Consider the following 22,096-nt stretch of genomic DNA (forward strand, 5'->3'; position numbering starts at 1 on the left):
GGATGAGCATTTCTCCTCTCCAAGGGGGCTGTCTCCAAAAAGGAGAGAAGACTGCTCTCAGAAGGAGGAGATAGCCAGAGACCCCAGAAATAATAAATACTTATCTATCTCCCCAAAGATAAACCCACTCCCAAAATTATTCACAGAATAACTCTTAGAAATATTTATTCTATGCTCTCTAATCTACCAGAAATACTCAATACACTCAAATACAAATGCCTGCACCATAGCCACCAAAAACAAACTCTTCAGAGACTCCACTGTTTATGCTATTGCCTCGACTTGCCCTTGCCCTCTTCTGACAGTCTGACCACAGCATACCCTCCCCCCAGTCTCTTCAGCAAATCCTCTGCCAAGTCCTTCCCAGTCACACACCTTATCACACCTAAGAACTCATCTCCCCTCTTTCTCTCCCATAGCACTGTATTTCTAGTTAAAAAAAAAGTTTTATTATAAAAGCAATCCACAGAGGTTATTTTAGTAATAAGATACAAGTTGTTAAAATAATTCAGAGTTTTAAAAATGCATTTCAAGCAATTTCTTAGAGCCCTGGACAGGTAGCTCTGTTTTCAGAGCATCATCCTGATGCACCAAGGTTGCGGGTTCGGTCCCTGGTCAGGGCACATAGAAGAGTCAACCAGTTAATGCATAAATGAGTGTAACAACAGATTGATGTTTCTCTCCGCCCCCTCTACTTCCTCTCACTCTCTGAAATCAATTACAGAAAAAAAATTTTTTAAACATAATTTCTTAGACATGCAATTAAGTACTAATTTTTAATAGTATATAGTATTACTATTATGAAATAAAAAGTACATAAAATTTTGAAGGATTTTCCTGTTCCCAGTGGCAGCTCCCAGGTTCAAAACAGACAGGGTTGCCTGTTTGCCTTTTTGTTTTCAAATCCTTGCAAATGAGAAGAAGTGTCTTTATCCCTCTTACAGACACTGGTTTAGGTTGGACCCTCTTAGTTTCTCTTCTCCCAGCACAGACGGTGGGGCAGAGGTGGGAGGCAGGCAGACAGAATTTTCTTTGTCAAGAGAAAGGCTTCTCTTCCTTTTTCCCTGCCAGCCTTGGTCATCTGCTTCCTTGATAGTAGGTATTCCATAAATTATGATGTTCTGAGGAAGGAGTAGGAAAGACAGTGGACCACTTACAGTGCCATGCGCCTAAGAACAGGGCCCAGCATCACCAGTACTCTGCCCTGTCTGGTACCTCTCCTAACACTGAAATGTCACAAAAGATGAAAACAGAGAATCATTAAACTACTCTATTTTAAGATCTTCTACTTTAAGTATCACACCATATTCCAATTGCTGGCTTAGTCATTTTTCTTCCAGGTTCCAGGTTATAAGCAACGTGAAGGCAGGGCTGTGTCTGCCTTGTTCACTGAATGGAACACTGTGCCTACAGCTCAAAAAGCACTAACAAACACAAACCACCAGGGCCCAGAAATTCCCATAACCTCTTCCTAGTGCAAGATCAACTGCAATGCAGTTAGAAATTTGCATTTTTCTGCAATATTTTTGCTGCTATATCTCCCAGGGCAAGAGAAATAAAGGAAATAATGAACAAATGGGACTACATCAAATTAAAAAGTTTCTGTGCAACTAAAGAAACCATCATCAAAATGAAAAAGGAACCAACTGAATCGGAGAACATATTTGCCAATCATACACTGGACGAGTTTGATCTCCAAAATATACAAAATATTAATGACTCAACACCAAGAAGACAAACAATCCAATTAAAAAACATGCAAAAGACCTGAATACACACTTCTCCAAGGAGGACATACAGATGGCCCATAGACATATGAAAAAATGCTCAACATCACTAACCATCAGAGGGATGCAAATTAAAACCACAATGAGATATCAACTCACACCTGTCAGAATGGGTATCATTAATAAATCAATACACAACAAATGCTGGCAAGGATGTGGAGAAAAGGGAACCCTAGTACAGTGTTGGTTGGAATGCAGACTGGTGTAGCCACTGTGGAAAAACAGTATGGAATTACCTCAAAAAATTAAAAATGGAACTGCCTTTTGTCCCAGTGATTCCATTGCTGAGAATATACCCTAAGAATCCTGATACACCAATTCAAAAGAACTCATGCACTCCTATGTTCACAGCAGCACTATTTTCAGTAGCCAAGTGCTGGAAACAGCATAAGTGCCAATCAGTTGATGAATGGATTAAAAAATTGTGGTAGGTTTACACAATGGAATAGTATGCAGCAGAAATACGGAATTCCTACCTTTTGCAACCGCATGGATGGAACTGGAGCCTATTATTCTAAGTGAAATAAGCCAGTTGGTAAAAGACAAATGCCATATGATCTCACTTACAAGAGGAATCTAATGAACAAAATAAACTAATGAGTGAAACAGAACAGAGACATGGAAACATAGTTTTCCATAGCCTGACAGCTGCCAGAGGGGAAGAGGGAGGGGGCCAAATGGTAGAAGGAAGGGCAAGGGACTAGTCAAAGAACACGTATGAATGACCCATGGACAAGGACAACAGTTTGGGGATTGATTGTGGGAGTGGCAGGTGGGCTGGGCAGAGGAGGGCAAAGGGGGAAAAACTGAGACAACTGTAAAAGAATAAACAAAAATTAAGAAAAAAAGAAATGGACCTTTTCTTAGCTTGATACACAGCTGACATTAAATGTTTACACGTGTTCAGACACTGGACTGTGTTGTATACATTAAATGATTTCACCAACAATACAATGAAATAGAGCAAGGTACTATTGTTGTCTCCATTTTACAAGTGAGACAATGAGGCAAAAAGACATAATTTGCTCAAGATTACCAGGCTAGTGAGTGTTAAGAGCCAGGGCTCCCACTCAGATCTGTCTGATTACGGGGTCTAATCTCTTGACCACTAAAGACATCAAAACTCAAATGCCACCCTATGGGGCCTGGGTAGGGGAGCATAGGTATGTGAAGTCAATCAGACTATGCTGACATAAACACATCATGATTCCAAAAAAAAAAAGAAAGAAAGAAAAAGTAGGAATATTTTCATCTCCAGAAAGAAATGTGCTCTCCCATTTTTCTTGAAACATGTTGCCCTTTTTTATCTTCCATCTTTCCATTTTTGAGAGAAATCTGCAAGAGTACAAGAAACATCTGACCTTCCTCTTAACTCTACCTTTAAAAAGGCAGTAACATCTCAGCCACCACAATAAACAGCAGCTGACACCGAGCCTTGGAATCTCCACAGGGAGTGTGAGGACTATGTCCAACTGAGGAGGCATGAATAGTGCAAAGGGCAGCCACCACTCAGCTCTGGCCAGTCACTGCACAGGAATGTTGGCCCAGTGCTGCCAGACCTTGTGATTTTTCAAGAGAATCTTAAGGACCAGGTTTCTTATTGAAAATTTTCAATATTAAATATTAACAGAGACATGGGACAGGCTGACAGCTGTCAGAGGTAAGGATGAAAGAAGGTGAAAGGATTAGCCAAAGAACATACATGCATAATTCATAGACAAAGACAACAGTCTGGGGTAAGGGATGGGTGGAAGTGGGCAAAGGGGGAGGGGGATGTGGACATCTGTAATAATAAATTAATTTTTTTAAAAAGAAAATTTTCAGTATTAAAACGTTGGTAAATAATTTTTAAAAATTAAATTATCCTGCAGCCCAAATGCAGCCATAAGCCATTAGTTTGTTGTCCTCACAACACTGAGGGACAAACAGGCTTCCAAAGGCTATATACACCCAGGCCTCTGACTGTCCACAGCCTACCTGGGCCCATGACTTCCACCTGGAATATTCTTCATCAGCTACCCAAACCCAACCAATACATCCAGGTGTGGCTCTGCGCTCCGGAAAACTGTCCCTGACACTCCAGCTCATCTTCATAGACTCCTCCATCAATTCTAATTATTTTACATTCTCAACTGCATCTTTCCAACAGTATAGAGCTCATCAAGAGCTCAGATTCCGTGTTCTATACATCTTAAACTCCTCAGCTCAAAGTATGCTTTCCATATACAACAATTACCTTTGTATAAAAAAATTAATTTCTTTCTGAAAGAAAAATCACTCAGATGTGCTTAGCAGAAGGATGACCTCAAGCTAGCTCCTTATTAAATAGTTGCTAAACCTATGAAAATACCATATAAATACAATTATTACACACAGAAACTCTCTGGATTATTTTTCCAACTCATTTTACCAGTAAGGTTTGTAAGTTTTGTCTTATTCTACCAAAACTGCAAAACCTCCTGGGAAGAAATCAACACCACAGTGATAGATGGAAAAGCTGAGTAGGGCTCAGGACATTTAGTAAATGACTGAATCTAAGTACCAACCAAGTCGTCTCTGCAAAGAGGAAGCAAATGAACACATTAAATAATCAAAGTTCCAATTATTTAAATTAGTTCAAGGTACTCATATATAAAAAGTGTTATATAAAAGTACACAACTTCTCATAAAGCATATTTTATTAGGATTGCTATATATATTCTATTGTACTATTAAAAGGAGGAAGAATCGTGATTTTTCTTCCTCTGAATATTTAGCATTTCTGTTCATCATTGCTAAGCTCCTCTTTTAAAGCACATCAGAAAAGTGTGTTAAAAAAAAACCCACACACAAGATTTTCCAAGCAGTTCTTTAAAAAGTTTATTTATTTATTTATTTATTTTTCTAGAGAGAGAAAGGGAGGGAGAGAAACATTCATGTGTGAGAGAAACATCAATCAGTTGCCTCTCACACGCCCCAACCAGGTACCTGGCCTGCAACCCAAGTATGTGCCTTGACTGGAAATTGAACCAGCCTCCTTTAGGTTTGCGAGACGATGCCCAATGCACAAGCAGTTCTTTAAAAGGCAGTATTCATAAAAGTTCTTTATGAATAAAGAGATCAACTAACTATATACAAAGAAAGTCTAAGGGATTTTTAAAAATGTTTATAATACTCTTGTCTCCTCTTTATAAACAGGTTTTTACTTGATTTAAACTTAAATTTTTATTTTGCAATAATTTTTTACATGGAGTAGAAACTCAATCTCTTTATTTCCTTTCAGAAGTGCTCACAAAATACACCAACATAAGATCTTTTATGACACTCCAGTTTATTAATTTTTCATTTTGAAAATGAGTTAAAAAGCCTCCTAAACTGTCTAAGAATTTTTAAAGTGTATTTGGATAAATCACACAGAAGGCACAATCTCACCCTGCCTTAGATACATTACCAGATTTGCAGAAAGTCTATTTTTAATTAATTGCACTAAGAAAGCTGCAGCAGCGCACAATTTAAATTGCATAAAAAGTCAAAAAAAGAAGAAAAAATATGCAAATACTTTTGGTGCTCACATTTGAATATAGATTTATCATTCTAGTAATTTTTTTCCATTTGAAAGTAAATAAGGAGGTTGCATTATGATGATCTTTTCCAGTCAAGTTTTCCCATATCCAGCTCTTGCATTGTGGGGGACTGGTAGGAAGAGATAGAAAGTTTATTTTAAGGCATGGTCTGCCTCAGGAGGAGATGAAAGGCCACAATCCCACTCAGTATTCTACTGGCCACCATTCTACAGCTATGTGCAAAGGTGTATGAATAAAAGTAAAGAGCTTCCTACAAGGTTTAGGCTCATACATTACCTTGAAAAAGAAGGTACTTTGGCTTCAAAGGTCGACTCTGAGTAATCTAAACAATGTGACCAGTTAGAAATCAGCAAACCCAGTCTAACCTAGACAACTGCTGAGTTGTTGTCTAACCTAGACAACTGCTGAGTTGTTGTCTAACCTAGACAACAACTGGGGCTACTTGTCTCAGTTTGGCAAGTAGCTTCTACACAATAGCACTCTCCTGACACACACAGCCAACTACCAAGAAATTTTCAGCCTCACAATAACTGATCCTACAAACACACAACGCTGTATTCCTAGCAATTCCCCACTCTAGAAGGATCCCTGGCACTTAAGGTAATCAAACCTCAGTGAAACTACATAAGTGTTGGAAAGCATAGGTACTGAAGTGCCCCAGTTCAAGTACATTTCTAGGGAAAATCTGGCATAACTTTGTTCTATTAAACAAAAAATGTCCCCAATATCTTACTTGCAATGCCCAGCAGTACTAACTTTTATAAGTAAACCACCTGACTGTTAAACACACACACACAAACACAATCTCTGAAAAAGGAGGCTAGGGCAAAATCTAGTGAATAGGAATTGGGTAGCTGTTGGGAAACGCCCTGTCTGGTTTCACGAACTGTAACCTTGCCGACAGGCTGGAGGGCCCCAAGGCTGGAAATAATCAGGAGGCCTTGGAGAAACAGGCTCCTGAGGAGACACAATCTGTCCCCCTCTGGCAGGGGCATAGCTCCTGCCTCTCTGCTTTGCCTTGGGAGGGTCCTTGTCAACGATAGGTAAGATCCCTCGGGGGAGGGGCGACCTAAGACAGGCATGGACTAGTATAGGCAGCGGACAAGAAATTGGAGGACACAGAGGAAGGGCAAAACGGCCTGCACCTCTCTGCTTAGCTTGGATGTGGCTGGGGTCCTCATTATAGCCAAAAAACAGTCTACTTATCTCTTGGTAGTTCCCTCCCCCTGCCTGGCTCAGGCTTGAAACAGTGCAGGAATCAGCCCTAAATCAGACCTGGTGGTTCCTGGGGAAATCAGGACTAAAAATAAATTCTTTCGTGTTCTTTGTTCTTTCCTCAAAGCTCTGGCCAGCTCATGCTGAGAAGGACCTTTACATTATTTACACCCCATACCCTATATGTTTAGGCACCTTTATGCCTACTTTGGCCTTATCTTTAGTCTTTCTCGTTGATACTAGTCTCCTCCTAGACCCATGTAAATAAGTGTATTCCTGTCACTTGTTTTCTTAAAAGCACTATATATTCTCTGTGAAACTTAACATACTAATGTAATGAGATAACGTATGCATTCCTGTTACCTAGCCCCACTGATAGTATATTCAATAAAAGCCTTGGAACAAAGGGTGACGGGGCCTTCCCCACTAGAAGGATGTGCCACAGCTTTCTCAACTAAGGGGGCAGTGCCACATCTGCTCTCCCGGCAAACAGGGAAGTGTTTGCAACGATTTGTGTTTATTCCCCTCTTCCGTGACAACCCCTGGACGGGCTCTGCGGGATTCAGAAGCTTGCTCCCATCTCAGCTGGCCTCCGCGGGTTTCCCTCAGATTCAGGGAGTGCGGCGCTCCCTGCAGCGCAGCAGCTGCTGCCCTGGCTGGGAGGAGCGGCAACCCCAGCCGCACTCCCTGAAATGGGTGCCCTGTCTAGCTGCCATGCAGCGCAACAGGTAGCTAGAGAAGACGTATTGGAAGAAGCTCTACCTTTCAGTTTGTATGCTTTGTACCCTTTGAATTTTGTATTGTGTGCAAATATCACCTGTTCAAAGTAGACTTTCTGACTAAACTACTCTAGTAAGAGTATAAAACTTTAGGAGCTTTTCTTTGAGTATTTTCACAATACTGCCCGGACTGGTGTGGCTCAGCTGACTGGGCATCGTCCCACAAAGAAAAAGATGTCTGGTAGATTCAGATTCCTGGTTGGGGCACAAACCTGGGCTGTGGGCCAGGTTACCAGATAGGGGAGTTGCAACAGGCAGCCAATCAATGTTTCTCTCGCACATCGATGTTTCTCTCCTGTTCTCCCTCTCTTCTCCCTCTCTACAAATAAATGAAATTTTTTTAAAAAATTTTTAAGAAAGACCACAGTACTTTATCTCCACCTGTACATTAAACAGCTTTTTTAAATAAATTCTTATCATTCAATTCACTTCTACCGTTTCAGGGGTGTCCAACCTTTTGGCGTCTCTGGGCCACACTGGAAGAAGAGTTCTCTTGGGCCACACATTGAATACAGCGTGACACATAATCACAAAAACATAGCATAATGTTTTAAGTAAATTTATGATTTTTGTGTTGGGCTGCATGTGGCCCATGGGCTACAGGTTGGACACCCCTGCATCACATTGAAAGGAAAGAAGGTGGTTTCATGAAATGTTACTGGTTTGTTTGCTGGCTTGGCTTGCTTTAAGTGATAGAGACAGGAAATATTAAAGAAGAATTAAGAAAACTATTAGAGTAACAAGGCCCCCACAGGATCTGGTTCCCTCCTACCTCTCTAATATCTCCCACCACTCTCCCTGACTCTGCCCTCCAGCTATACTGGCCAGCTTCCTGTTTTTCCTCTTTGCCAACCTTATTCCCCACTTGGTGCCTCTTCATTTGCCTTTCTATTTGGGTTCACCCAATCAAAATTTGCTAACCACCCCCACCTCAACCTGCAATCATATCACACACTTATTTCCTGCCCAGCACCCACTGCTGCCTAAAATCAAGTTCACTTATATTTTTGCTCATTTACTGTCTCCTTGCATTCCTATCAAATGCTCCATAAGAGTGAGGGCTTCCATTCTGCCTTGTTCATCACTGTGTCTCCAGAAAAGTGTATGGCCTAAAAGCAGGCACTCAATGCAAGTTTGCTAAATAAATAAATGAATGAACAAATGAATGAATGAATGAATATAAGAATGAACACTTTGCCCTATTCAAAGTGTTTCAAAAAGTAAAGGCCCAGGAAGGGTAGGGAAAAGATATGAACATTCTTGAGCCGCTTCCATGTTACCTTAGGGCAGAAATTCTGAAACTGGATTCAAGAAAGTTTTACTGGGGGCTGAGAGGATTTTATCAGAAAGTTGACTTAGGCCTGGCTGGTGTGGATCAGCTGGAGCGTAGTCCTATAACCAGGATTCTCCAAACTTTCAATGTCTCTGGGCCACACTAGGAGAGTTGCTGTCTTAGGCCACACATTAAATACACAAACACTAATGAAAGCTAGTGAGCAAAAGAAACGTTTTAAGTAAATTTATGATTTTGTGTTGGGCTGCATTCACAGCCATCCTGGGCCACATGTGGACCATAGGCTGGACACACCTGCATGTAACCGAAAGGTTGAAGGTTTGATTCTCAGTCAGGGCACATGCCTAGGTTGGGGGTTTCACCCCTGGTCCAGACATGTATAATCCCCAGTCTGGTGCGTACGGGAAGCAACTGATTGATGCTTCTCTCTCACATCTCTCCCTTCCTCTCTCTCTAAAAACAATGAAAAAAAATGTCCTTGGGTGAGGATAGGGGAAAAAAAAGAAAAGAAAGTCAGACTTCAGTTGTGTATGTTTTATTACTAAATTTTAAGTTTGATGGCTTTATTTCCTAATTCAATTTCTTATTTTTCATTTATTCACATTATTTTATTTGCCTATGATGGTTCTTTTGTTCTGTTTCATATGCTAATCACCATACATCAAATGCTTCATGACCTAGCACCCACAAACATTATGTTTCTTTGTACTTTGACCTAAAGAACAAAATGACGATGAAAGAAAATTTTTATGACCATCTCTTATCAACCTTCATCTTCAAATTAACTAGTCTAATAGTAACTAGAATCCAGACTTGACATTGAGGGGGACCTCCAAAAAACCAATTACCTTTTGGAAGGTGGGCTTCCCCCAGTGGGTGGATGTTCTAGGAACCCATCTGTATCGGTGTACCAGATGGTATTGTTGTGAGAGGCTGTGTTGGGCTTCAGCAATTTTTTTTTTAAGACTCTTTCAATGCATTTGCCCATTTCATGATGGGTGATTTACAAGCGCATCTGCCCACAACATGCTGAGTGTTCAGCAGTTTTTCACCAAAAATGGCACGACCCCCATGTCCCACCCTCCCCCTGTTCATCTGATCTGGTCCCAAGCGACTTTTTTTGTTTGTTTCCCTGGATGAAAAAAGGTCCTCAAAAAGAAACATTTTGCCAATGTGGAAGAGGTGAAACAAAAAATGACAGAAGCACTAAAAGGCATCAAAATCAATGCTTCAAAAACTGTTTTGAGTAGCGAAAAAATTGTCAATAGGTGTATAGCATCAAATGGAGAGTTGAATAAAGTTTAAACATGTGAGAATATACAACTTTTTATAAATAAATCTATTTGGGGGGGTCTGCCTCTATTGTAGGCTATGAACCACTATGGACAATTCATTAAAACAGTATACACTATATACCTGATTGTAGTTTGTTGATGTACTTATTTACTTATTAAGAAAAGGTTCCAAGCTATCAGCAAAATGAAAACCCTTTCCCCTGAAGTACCGTATCACCAGGGTTGGGGATCAGTATATATCAACTACCCGACACAAATCCTGCAAGATAGTATAGACTTTCAAGTTCAACATCTGAAAGAAATCCGAAGTGTCCTATCATAGATTGATCCAATTATATTCGTAAAAGATTTATAATCAAGTATACATATATTCCAGTTGCGCTGATACTCAAGATCATCAGACGCTCTGTCACTAAGATACTGGAAACACGGAAAGAGCTGTAAGACTTCTCTGGAACATATTTATCAACAGATTACACAGTAGCATTTGGTGTATTTTGGCTACTTTCAGTTCTTTCACTAGACTGTAAGCTTCTTAAAAGCAGGGACTGTTCATTCATTCACCCAGTCAACAAATAATACTGAGTATCGAGGTTCGAAGCACTGATGACACCACAGTGAATAAAACAGTAAAAAATTCCTATCCTCATGGATTAGCTTGCATTCTAGTTAGAGGAAGCATACAATAAATAAATGAATACATAATATGTCTGGTGTTGATATGTGCTGCCAAAGAAAAAAGCATAAGAGACACACAGTTGACAATGGACTGATATTATTTTACATAGGCTGATCATTAAAGACCTGTCTGATAAGGTGAAAATTAAGCAGACCTGGAGTGAGCCACGAAGGAAACAGGGGGAAGAAACAGCACAAAGGCCAGTGTGACTGGAAGAGAGGGATAAGTAAGTGGGAGAAGGGGAAGAGATGAGGTCAGAGCCATGGCAGGGGACCAGATTATCCAGAGCATGAGAAGACTTTGGATTTACTGAGACAGTACTAAATCACTGGAGCAGAGTGACATGATTTGGCTTCTGTTTGAAGAATCACTTCAGCAGCTGTGGTAGAGAAGACTAGAGGAGTACGGGCAGAAGCAGGGAGAGCAGTTAGGAAGAGAGAGCAATAGGCCAAGAGAAGGGGAATAATGGGTTAGGCTAGAATAGCACAGTGGGGGTTGAAGAGAGAAGGTTGTTCAGGTCTTGCTATCAGATAGATGTGGGTATGAGAAAGGAAGAAATCAAGGATAACTCCGAGGTTTCTAACCTGAGCAACTGGTAGCATGGAGATTTCATTTACTGAAAGAGGGGTAACTGTGGGAGAAATAGGCTTTTGTTGCTGTTTTGTTTTCTGGTAGATGGAAATAAGAATTCAGCTTGGGCATTTTAGTTTAAGATGCCTCTCAGATATCCAGATGGAAATATTAAGTACATTGCAGGATATATGAGTCCTGATTTCAAAAGAGAGAGCTAAAAATAGATATATGAAAATAATCAGTATAAACATGGTATTTAAAGATGGGACTGCATGAGATCACCTACTGTATGGGTGTGCGTTAGGGGCAGGAGTCAAAGATTGTGCCCTTGTGCACTGCAATGAAAAGGACTCAGGAAAATGAGGAGGAAAACAAAAACATTAAGGAGCAACCTGGAAGGGAGAGAAGGACTTGAGAGATGGACTTGAGAGATGCTCTAGAAGCAAAGTGAAGAAAGTGTTTCAAGATGAAAAGAATTATCAGGTAATGTAAGGATTGAGAACTGGCTTCTGGGTTTAGTAACTTGCAGGTTATCTTCAATAGTGGCTTCAGTGGAATCAGAGAAAAGAATGCCTAACTGGAATGAGTTCAAGAGAAAATGGAAAGAGGAGAGGTGGAAACAACCAAGTACAGAAAAGTTGTGCCGTGGAAGGGATGGTAGTTGCAGGGAATGCAGGGTCAACAGAGCAGTTTTTTAAAGATAGTAAATATTACAGGCTTTTTGCCTAGGAATGATAGTGGAGAGAACAGGCAATGAAGTAGAAGAGATGAGCCACGGTAGGCGCGAGGTTACTGGACAGGCAAGAGGGGATGGGCACAGAGCAGAACAGGCAAAGGGGTTGGCTTTATGAGGGACTACAGTCTTATTTATCTGTGTATTCCCAGGGTCTCACACAGAGACTAGTCCATAGTAGGGATCTCAAAAAAGTGTGCTGAAAGAATAAACAAATGCATTCTTGAACAGGGCCCTTTCTTTTTGTACAATACTAGGCTATGAAGAAAAATATAGACTGCTTCACACACAGTTGATACACAACACTATGTATTTATTGTGAAATGAGAATCACTCAAAAACAGGTAAGATTAGGACAAGGTGTAGAAAAGAATGGAGACTACAGTATATATGACCAGGATTCCCATCTCAGGAAGTAGGTAGAATGAGAGGTAATGGAAGAAATGTTTAACTGAGTAACCAGTATTATTAGACAAGTACAAGGGAAAGCATGTGCTCGTGCGCACGCCTCCAGGAAAGACTGAGAAAAATGAGGGGCAAAGAAAATAAAGAAAGAAAATAAAAAAAGAAAATTTAAAAAAAGAGAAAAGAAATAAACAGAAATGTCCAGTCAGATGACCGGGTCAACGTTCTCAGATATACTACAAAGAAACGACCCAACCAGCCCGAGATCTTCTAGAAATCCTTCATCCTGGTTATTGCCTCTGGAATTGCCACCTATGTCTTACTTCCCTCTCCAGAGTCTGGGGGAAGGTGTGGTCTGCAGAGCTGTCCCTCCATCTGCTCTTCTGTGACATTTTTACTGACAAATACTCAAGCCACCAGAGTCCTGGCCACTGAAGATCTTCAATGTCAATCATCTTCCCATCCAACCTAGCGTGCTCAAGGGTCTGAGAAAGTGGGCAGTGGCCCTTTGCCAAGAGATGAAGGGCTCCTTGATGGAACAGCTCAAAAAACCTAACACCCTTAAGAACAACTTTGGTCCGTTCTTTTTCAAAAAGATTTAATGCACAAGGAAATCTAAGATGATCATATCAGTACTCACTCTTCCCCCTTGGGAGTATATAAACAAACCAGTTTATATCTGGTCCTTTAGGACCAGTTTTAACTTTGCCAGACACTCTGATGTCATCTGGTATATAGACTGTATCATTGACTTTTCTAAGTGAGTATTTCACTCTGCTAGATATTTCAATTGTCTAAAAATGACTGTGTTAGACTCCCCCACTCCATTCTGGGGAGGGTACAGAGTATAGACAAGCCCACCCTTTGTGTCTCTCTCCTGTCATCACAGAAGCTCCAAAAATGGAAAGAAGTGGGGGAAGAGGGAAAAAATTTCACTGGGAGTGCTTTAGGAGGGCCAAAGTTGAATAATATGACAAAGATGAATGTCATATTACCCAATCCAGTGAAATAAAAATTTACTCAACAAGTTTGCCTTCTATACTGTTTGTGATAAAATATCAACTGGAAGATATGGCAGATTAAAAATATAAATGTATATTTATTTGCTAATATTTGTTTGTAGTCCAAGATTTTTGTCCTGAGTGTGGATCTACTACTGAATTGCAAGTTGTCTTTCTTTCATATACCACACCTGCTGTGATGACCTATGTTTTCAATACATATAAACAAACACCTGAAAACATTCATGAAGTGACTAGGTACAGGGTCATTCTAGACTTTTAAGACTCCCTCCCAATCTATCTCAGTTTGTTTCTCCACATAATTAAGCAGTAATTTATTTTAGAGATTTGAAATTATTGAATTATTCCAAAGTATTTGAAATGCTCACAAAACCATTTTTTAATAAAATTCAAATTCCACTGGTTTATGTCAAATTTAATTACACTAGACAACTACAATAAGAAGTACCATGAACATGAACAGACACAGAAATAAATACAACTGACTCTCTGTAAGCACAGCTTGGTTGGGAGGCCACATGGTTCAGCTATATCATACCCATAACTCACATAGTAAAAGCAAGTGTTCACTATGCCAAGTTGGTTAAAGTGTTAACGGGAGAAACCTGGTTCTTCCTGCTGACATGATAAAAACATATCAGCAAGCCCATTAGCATACAGGTAAAGTTTATTAGTGCTCAGTTCTAATGGGAGAGCAAAAGCAAGGGTGGCAAGAGCAGAGAGGCCAGAGGCTGAGTGACCGGCACCCCGGTGGCCAGAAGCCGGCCACCCAGCCCTGCCCCCCAAACCCAGTGTGGCAAGAAAGGGCCAAGAGAGCGAGTCCTTTGTTCTGAGGACTTACACAGTTGGCGGGATGGGGGTGCGGGAGTTATATATTGATCGACAGGAAAAGCTGGTGCCAGCTTTCTCCCAGGGAGACACGACTACCCAAACGTAGGCACGTGTGGGGGTCTGTTAGCTCAAATCCTTATCTTGCTCTAGACTCCTTTGTTCATTTTGTATATGTATGGGGAGGCAGGCAATTAACCAAAGCTGTTTTGTGGGCTTTTTCTTTGGGCGCTGTGGACCCCTTCCTCTTCCCACTTCTAGGCCTTGGGATGAATGCACAGTCTCAAGATTTTCCTTTCCCAGCTAGTGAAATGATACACAGACTTTCAGGGACGCCCTCACTCCTGCACTATCACAGTTTTGCTTGTGTTGTTCAAGGTGCCTGGCAATCTTACTGGACGGGATCAGGACTGCTGAGTTAGTGGGTGAGACATGTCTTCCCCCTCCTCCCTGCCTTGGTTGACTATCTTTTCTACCTAAGTGCTAAAAGGAATTGCCTGGCAACCAGGACGCTAGCCTCTGGCCAGCAACAGCAGCGCAATCTCAGAGTTCTTCCTATGCTGTCTCCTGCATCAAAAGGGTACATTAAGTCAGAAAATGTTCACTGTATATCAGGTTCAAAGTACTGTAATAAATGTTTAGTTATGACAAACACCCTAAACTTAAAGATTTTAATTTATCAAAATGTAAATCCCAATTAGTAAAATTGGTTAAGTAGGGAAATTTTCCTGCCATGTATTTCTTGTTTATGAACAAGAAAAGCATTCAGAGATTTGAAGGAAAGGGAACTCATTTTCATGTTGCTGGGTCTGTTTGCTTTTCCATCTCTCCCACTAGACTCTCAGTTCCCTGAATGTCTGCTGCCTTTGTAACTGTTTCACAGAACATGACACTCAACAAACTTGGTTGGTAAACTCGCTGAATATGTTCACACATCCTGAAATACTGAATCAGTATTTCAGCTAGCCTACAAATAAATTTTCTAGGGCTGATAAAACATGTTAGAAGGTTTGATTCATGGTCTATTATCTGACAATATTTTCCATCTCTTTTTTTGTTACATTGTATGTATGCTTCCTGATACTGGTTAATAAAATTTATAAATCAGGGTCCTATTCATACATATATTACTACTGTATTACTGTTAATAATATTCTGTAAACTACTCTTTAATTTTTTTTAATTTATTAATTTTAGAGCGAGGAAGGGGTAGAGAGAAAGAGAGAAACACTGATTCATTGTTCCACCCATTTATGCATTCATTGGTTGACCCTTGCATGTGCCCTGACCAGGGATCAAATTGCAACCTTGGTGTATCAGGAAGATGTTCTAACCAACTAAGCTACCCAGGGCTAAACTATTCTATCTTGATTAAAGTCTTTAGTGCCCATAAAAAATAAAAATGGGTTGAATGTCCTACTGAATTAGAATTCCACTTTCCCACAAAGTGGCAGCTAATATTCCAGTTTCTAGACTTTTATTGAAAACATTAAAGTTCTCCTGGAACTCACAAATTCATCCCATCCAATACAATTATATAATCTGAGAAGTGAGCAGCACCCTGGAGATTATTTTTTGTCCAAAATCTCTCCTAATTAAGGGATCCCATTGAAAACTACTCATCTTTTAGGGGCAGGGAGGGATGTTTATCTCACATTAGAGAGTGCTGTACACATAGTAGACTCTTAATACATACTTATTTAACTGAACTGATGAACTTTAAAATGGACCCATTTTTTAAATTCTCGTTTTTCCTAGGTATTACTTGTAACGTCCACTGAATCTGTAATTAAAGATTTGCATGAATGTTCTCATTAACCAATGTTCAAAAAGAAATTCAGTAGAACAACAATAAAAAAGATTTTTTCAAAATTCAGTAGAGGAAATTCGACTTCCGGCAAAGATGGGGGCATAGGTTGATACACTCTGCTTCCCTACAGAACCAAAAGAAGGACAATAACAAATTTAAAAACAAAAGACAACCACAACTGCCAGAAAATCAAACTGTATCAAAGTCCTACAACCAAGGAATTGAAGGAGAAACATTCATCCCAACTGGTGCATCGAGACAAAGAAATATGGCCAAAATTAAAGAACAGATCAAAACTCCAGAAAAAGAACTAAGCAATGAGTAGATAGCCAGCCCATCAGACGCAGAGTTCAAAACACTGGTAATCAGGATGCTCACAGAAATGATTGAGTACGGATACAAAATAGAAGAAGAAATGAAGGCTATGCAAAGTGAAATAAAGAAAAATATACAGGGAGCCAACAGTGACGGGAGGGATACCAGGGTTTGAATCAACGATTTGGGACAGAAGGAAGAAATAAACATTCAACTGGAACAGAATGAAGAAACAAGAATTCAAAAAAATGAGGAGAGGCTTAGGAACCTCTGGGACAACTTTAAACATCCCAACATCTGAATCATAGGGGTGCCAGAAGGAGAAGAGGAAGAGCAAGAAATTGAAAACTTATTTGAAAAAATAATGAAGGAGAACTTCCTCAATCTGGCCAAGGAAACAGACTCCCAGGAAGTCCAGGAAGCTCAGAGAGTCCCAAAGGAGGTGGACCCAAGGAAGCACACACCAAGACACATCATAATTCCATTATCCAAGATTAAAGACAAGGGGAGAATCTTAAAAGCAGCGAGAGAAAAGGAGACAGTTACCTACAAAGGAGTTCCCATAAAACTATCAGCTGATTTCTCAAAAGAAAACTTGCAGAAAAGAAGGGGCTGGAAAGAAGTACTGAAAGTCATGAAAGACAAGGACCTACAGCCAAGATTACTCTCTCCAGCAAAGCTACCATTTAGAATAGAAGGGCAGATAAAGTGCTTCCCACAATAAGGTCAAGTTAGAGGAGTTCATCATCACCAAGCCCTTATTATATGAAATGTTAAAGGGACTTATCTAAGAAAAAGAAGATCAAAAACTATGAACAGTAAAATGACAACAAAGTCACAACTATCAACAACCGAACCTAAACACAAAAACAAAGCAAACAACTAGAAAGGAACAGCATCACAGAAATGGAGTTCACATAGAGGGTTACGGGAGGGGGCAAATGGAGGGAAAGGTACAGGGAATAAGAAGCATAAATAGTAGGTACAAAATAGACAGGGGAAGGTTAAGAATAGTACAGGAAATGGAGAAGCCACAGAACTTCTATGTACGATCCATAGACATGAGTTAAGCGGGGGTGGGGGTGGGGGTTAATGTTGGAGGGACGGGACATACAGGGAGGAGGGGTATAAAGGGGAAGAAAAAATGGGACAATTGTAATAGCATAATCAATAAAACAGACTTTAAAAAAAAGTTCAGTAGAGAATTCCCCATGATCAGTCAAATGTATTAACATCAATGCTACTAATGTAAGTAAATAATAAACCTTTAACAGAAAAATGGAAAATGAAATTTTCTTTCATTTGTTTATGATCAGTTAAGGATTTCCAATTTATCCACAATGCTGACATGTTGCCCAGTCTGGGTAGCTCAGCTGCTCAGAGCATCATCAAGATACACCATGGTTGCAGGTTCATTCTCCGACCAGGGCATACACAAGAATCAACTAATTAATGCATAAATAAGTGGAACAACAAAATCAATGTTTCTCTCTCTTTCTCTTCCACCTTCCCGTTCTCTAAAATCGATAAATTAAAAAAATATTTAAGAATTTAAAAAATGCTCACATGTCCTCAACTTCTAGTATGATTTTTTAAAACAAAGTCTTACGCTATTCACACAACTAAATTATATACTTATAATTGGGTGCTCACAGACTTAACCACAGTACTGTAGTGAGACATGTTATTATGTTAATTAGCTTTCCACCCAGTTAACACCCTGTGATTCCATATGATACGGTAATGAAGAGAACAAAACCTCTGGAGCAGTAAATACCACCAATAATTTTACTTGCTCAAGTATGTATCCCAAAACAGTACATAACTTACATGACCCTGCTTAGTGCACCTATTATAATGCATCTGTTGAGGGGGGTTCTTACAACATATGCTAGGACACAAAGTACAAAATCCATTACAAAATCCATTTCCTTCTGTTTTGCTGAAAGGGAACACACACCATCCCTCAACAGCATAACTAGTGCTTTATTAATATTTTTCAGGCTATAATTTAAATTCCCATTTCCTCCTAAATATCTCTGGACCAACACTCCTGCCAATCCATCCATCTGTCTCTTTCATCACGGCTTCTTTTCATAACTAACAGGTCAAGTTACTTTCCCCTCATTTCAACACAGTGCACTGTATCCACCATAGCCCACTGCTGAATGCCAGACTATAACATATTGAATTTCACTGTCCTTCATTGTTTCCAGTTTAACTGCCATTTTACTACCATGCACGTGAGAGAAATGTGTTCCCACAGGCATCTTATAAATTTCCATAGTGCTATTTTTGTGGATTTACAAAACATGTTCCTTCTCTGAATTCCCTTTACCACCACAAAAACAGCTTTGAAAGGCAGAGATTCTTCCCCCACCCCCCCACAAGTACCCTATGCAAAAAAGAAACTGATTCGAAGTATTTCTATTTAGCTGGCCAATTTAACCCCAAAGGCCTTGATATTGAGCAATATAAGAATATCAGGGCAAATATCTTAAGTACCACTTTCGGCCTTCCAAATTAAAATAAAAATTTTTCAACCCTCAAAAATTATGTTGTTAAATATCCTTTCCTCCCAGGTTATACCTAAAGGACTACCCAGCCCATTATAAACAACTGGCTTTGACTTCTGCACAACGTCCTAAATTTTACTAAATCCCCCACCCCATCCCCGCCCAGGTCTCACAGACACACACAAATCCCTGGGCAAACCCCAAACCTGCCAATGAAGTGAACTATTTCCCTGCCACAAAGAGGCGGCCTGCGCCTCGTGCACGGCGGCCTCTGCACACATGTGCTGGGCAGACAAGTGCGGAACTGCCCTGCGTGGATCCCAGCCTGGAGGCCTGGACCGAAAACCACTCTTCCCCAGCCACTGCCCGCCCACCCACCCCCATGCCTCGCGGCCACTCTCTCCGAAGACAGGCGGCTGGCTCTGAAGTGCCCCAGTCGCAGGCCAGCGTTCCCCTCCGCCCGGCGGAATGGCTGTGCTCAGACCCACTTTCAGCCCACCCACCATCCTTTTTCCTTCCCCTTCTTCTTCGCCTCAGGAAATTCCATCGGAACTTCACTAGGGCCTGGCCGAGGAGTCCTGCCAGGAGCCCAAGCACACCGTTCCCCGACGGCCGCGCCCCCGCGCCTCGCCCGAGGCGGCCACCGACTCCTGCGACCCCCGGTCCTGCGCCTCACCTCTTCCTCGCTCTCGCTGCGGAAACACAGGCACGCGGCCCGCTTCTTGTAGCCGTCGCCGTCATAGGTGCGGGTCTGGTTCGACTTGAGCTTCATCATCCTCTGGCCCGGGTGGGGGTGCGGTGCGGGTCGCAGGAGTAGAGGGTGGGGAGCCCGCTCCGGACGGCCGCGCACGCGCGCCCGCGCGCGCGTTCCCGGCTCGCTCAGGAGCAGCAGGGAGAAGGAGCAGCTTCTCCGCTACCCAGCTCTTCCGCTAGCCCGCCGCAACCTCCTCATTCCCCTCGTCCCAGGTCCTGCGCTGCCGCTGCCGCCATCACGACCGCTGTCCCCGCTGTCCCCGAGGCTGCCACCCCCTTTGCTGCCACCACCCCCGACGACAACCGCGCCGCCATCTTGGGCGTGCTGCGTCAGCAGCGTAAGACCGCGCTGGCCTGCTGGATGACCATGCAGTCGCAGCACCGGCCGCTTTCAGGAATTGCGCCCTCCCAGTCCGAGCAGCGTAAATGAGCGTCTGGATTGAGTGGGCTGCGCGACTCGAGGCGGTCTCTACGCCAGCAGCGTAGGGGTGAGGTTGGTGGGGAGCACGGCAAGAGAGCCTGGGAAGAAATCACGCTGGAGCAGGGCCGCCCAGGAACGGCCAGGGTAGAGCCACAGCTCTTTCAGCCGTTTGGCTGTGTGAAGAGGGAAATAGGGACTTGCACAAGGTCACACTGTGAGTCCGAGGCTGAAGATGACCCAAAGTCAGGCCGCCTGGGCCTTGACCCTGCTAGTCCATCTGGGAGGAGTTGAGGAGCAAGGTCTGGGAGAAAAAGTGGGATGCAATTAAACACGAGAGTGTACCCTGGGATGCCTGGGATTAGGTACTGCACCTGAACGGCGAGGTCTGGGGCGGGGGTATGTTGGGAGGGCGGGCATGTTTCACTGACATCCAGAAGCTCTGGAAGTCTTATGGGCTGTGGCATGTGGAACAAATGTTTATCCTGGGATCCTTTATTTGTGCAATAAAGCAAATATTTCCTCTCAAGGTAAACACAAGGGCCGGAAAGAAAGATACCTGTGTGTATGTGCATACATAACGCAAATCATAAGGCATCAACATTTCTGGCAATAAATGGGAGCATATTGTGGATGTGAAACAGATTCTCCAGGGAAATACATACAGTCAGACACACTCGAGCTGCAGTAGCCCAGACCTCCGAGGCCCTAAACACGTTGAAAATCCTGTATAGGATTTGTCCATGAGTTGCGTATTACCCTTTTTTAATTTGCTTGCATTTAGCATGGTCAAAAAAGACAAGATTTGAAACCAAACAAACCTAGGTTAAAAACAATTATATAATTTATTTTCCTCTGTAAAATGGAGAAAATAAACCTACTTGGTGCCTGGCATATAGTAGGCACTCAGTATATTGCAACTAATATTATTGACATTTCACACAACTCTTGCCACATAACATGTGGAATTTCAGTTCATTTTGGTCAGTCGTCATAACAGTTCCCCAAATCTTGGTGATTTTGGTAGTCTTTTTAGCTTTTCCTCTGTCGTTATGTCTCTAAAATAAAGGGGGGCGGGGGGGCAAAAGGCCTGATTGTAGAAATACTGTTACGTGTACATTGTCAAAAATTTGAAAAATACAGAGGATCTAAAATACTAAATTATGGATATCTTTGAGCACCTTCTGTAGAAATCTGTGTCCTACATTTCTTCCAGTCTTTCCCACATGTGGTTATTTTAAAATCCCATTTCTAATAACCACCTAATAGTCCATCATAGGGGTGTATCATCAATTTTTTTTGCCATTTCCCATTGTTAGAAGCTTAGGTTGTATCTGTTTTTTTTAGAAAAACAATGAACATCCCTGTACATAAATACTTGTCCATATCTCAGATCGTTCAAGATAAATTCTCAGGGGTAGATCCAGGGGGTAGGAACATACGTGTGGCCTTCGCCACCAGCTACCAAAGCCTTTGCAGAAAAGTTGTAGGAGTACAGTCACACCAGCAGCTAGACAGCTACACTGTACCATCTGCCACTTTGTTAAGGATCAGAGCAGAATTGCAAAGGCATTGCAGGTTTCAGTACACGAGCAAAAATAGTGAGTTAGATTGTAAACTCCTTAAGGGCAGTCTTGTGTCATTTACCTTCATATCCCCATATCCTAGCACAATGCCTTGTCCAAAATAAGCACTCAGTAATGTTGATTGAAGAGATGGATGGAAGTTTTTTATTGGTTCCTAATTCCATCCTCAGCTTTTATAGGCCTGTTTAGTTGCAAGAGCCCACAAGACCACTTCCAGATCCCTTGTCTTAGTAGTAATAATTACTTTCTCTCGTTCAGGAAACATTAACCAAGGAATCCCAACCTTTCCTGGAAGACAATGGGTAAATATTAGATAAGTTGCTTCCCACAGTCTCAGTTACCTACAGTCAATGTGTTCTGAAAATATTAAATGGGAATTCCAGAAATAAATTCTTGAGTTTTAAATTGCATGCCTTCACAAGATGCATCACCCCTTAGTTGAGCATCTCCACACTATATACGCTGTCCTCTCTCTCTTAGTCACTTAGTAGCAGTCTGGGTTATCAGATCAACTCGTGGTATCTC

The 22,096-nt window shown here is 41.5% G+C and overlaps 1 protein-coding gene across 1 annotated transcript in view; it reads right to left on the reverse strand.

Annotated features, from left to right (window-relative positions):
* Window positions 1-19,764, reverse strand: part of NUDT3 (nudix hydrolase 3) — a 133,039-nt gene extending 113,275 nt beyond the window's left edge. The window contains exon 1 of the mRNA XM_054569235.1: window positions 19,491-19,764. Within this exon, the coding sequence (XP_054425210.1) occupies window positions 19,491-19,589 (99 nt within the window). The 5' untranslated portion in view covers window positions 19,590-19,764. The remainder of the gene's footprint in view (window positions 1-19,490) is intronic.
* Between the last annotated feature and the right edge of the window lie 2,332 nt (window positions 19,765-22,096).

Source organism: Pteronotus mesoamericanus, unplaced genomic scaffold, assembly GCF_021234165.1.
Source record: "Pteronotus mesoamericanus isolate MK-2021 breed Mesoamerican mustached bat unplaced genomic scaffold, CSHL_Meso_final contig_20, whole genome shotgun sequence".
In the NCBI taxonomy this organism is placed as follows: Eukaryota; Metazoa; Chordata; class Mammalia; order Chiroptera; family Mormoopidae; genus Pteronotus; species Pteronotus mesoamericanus.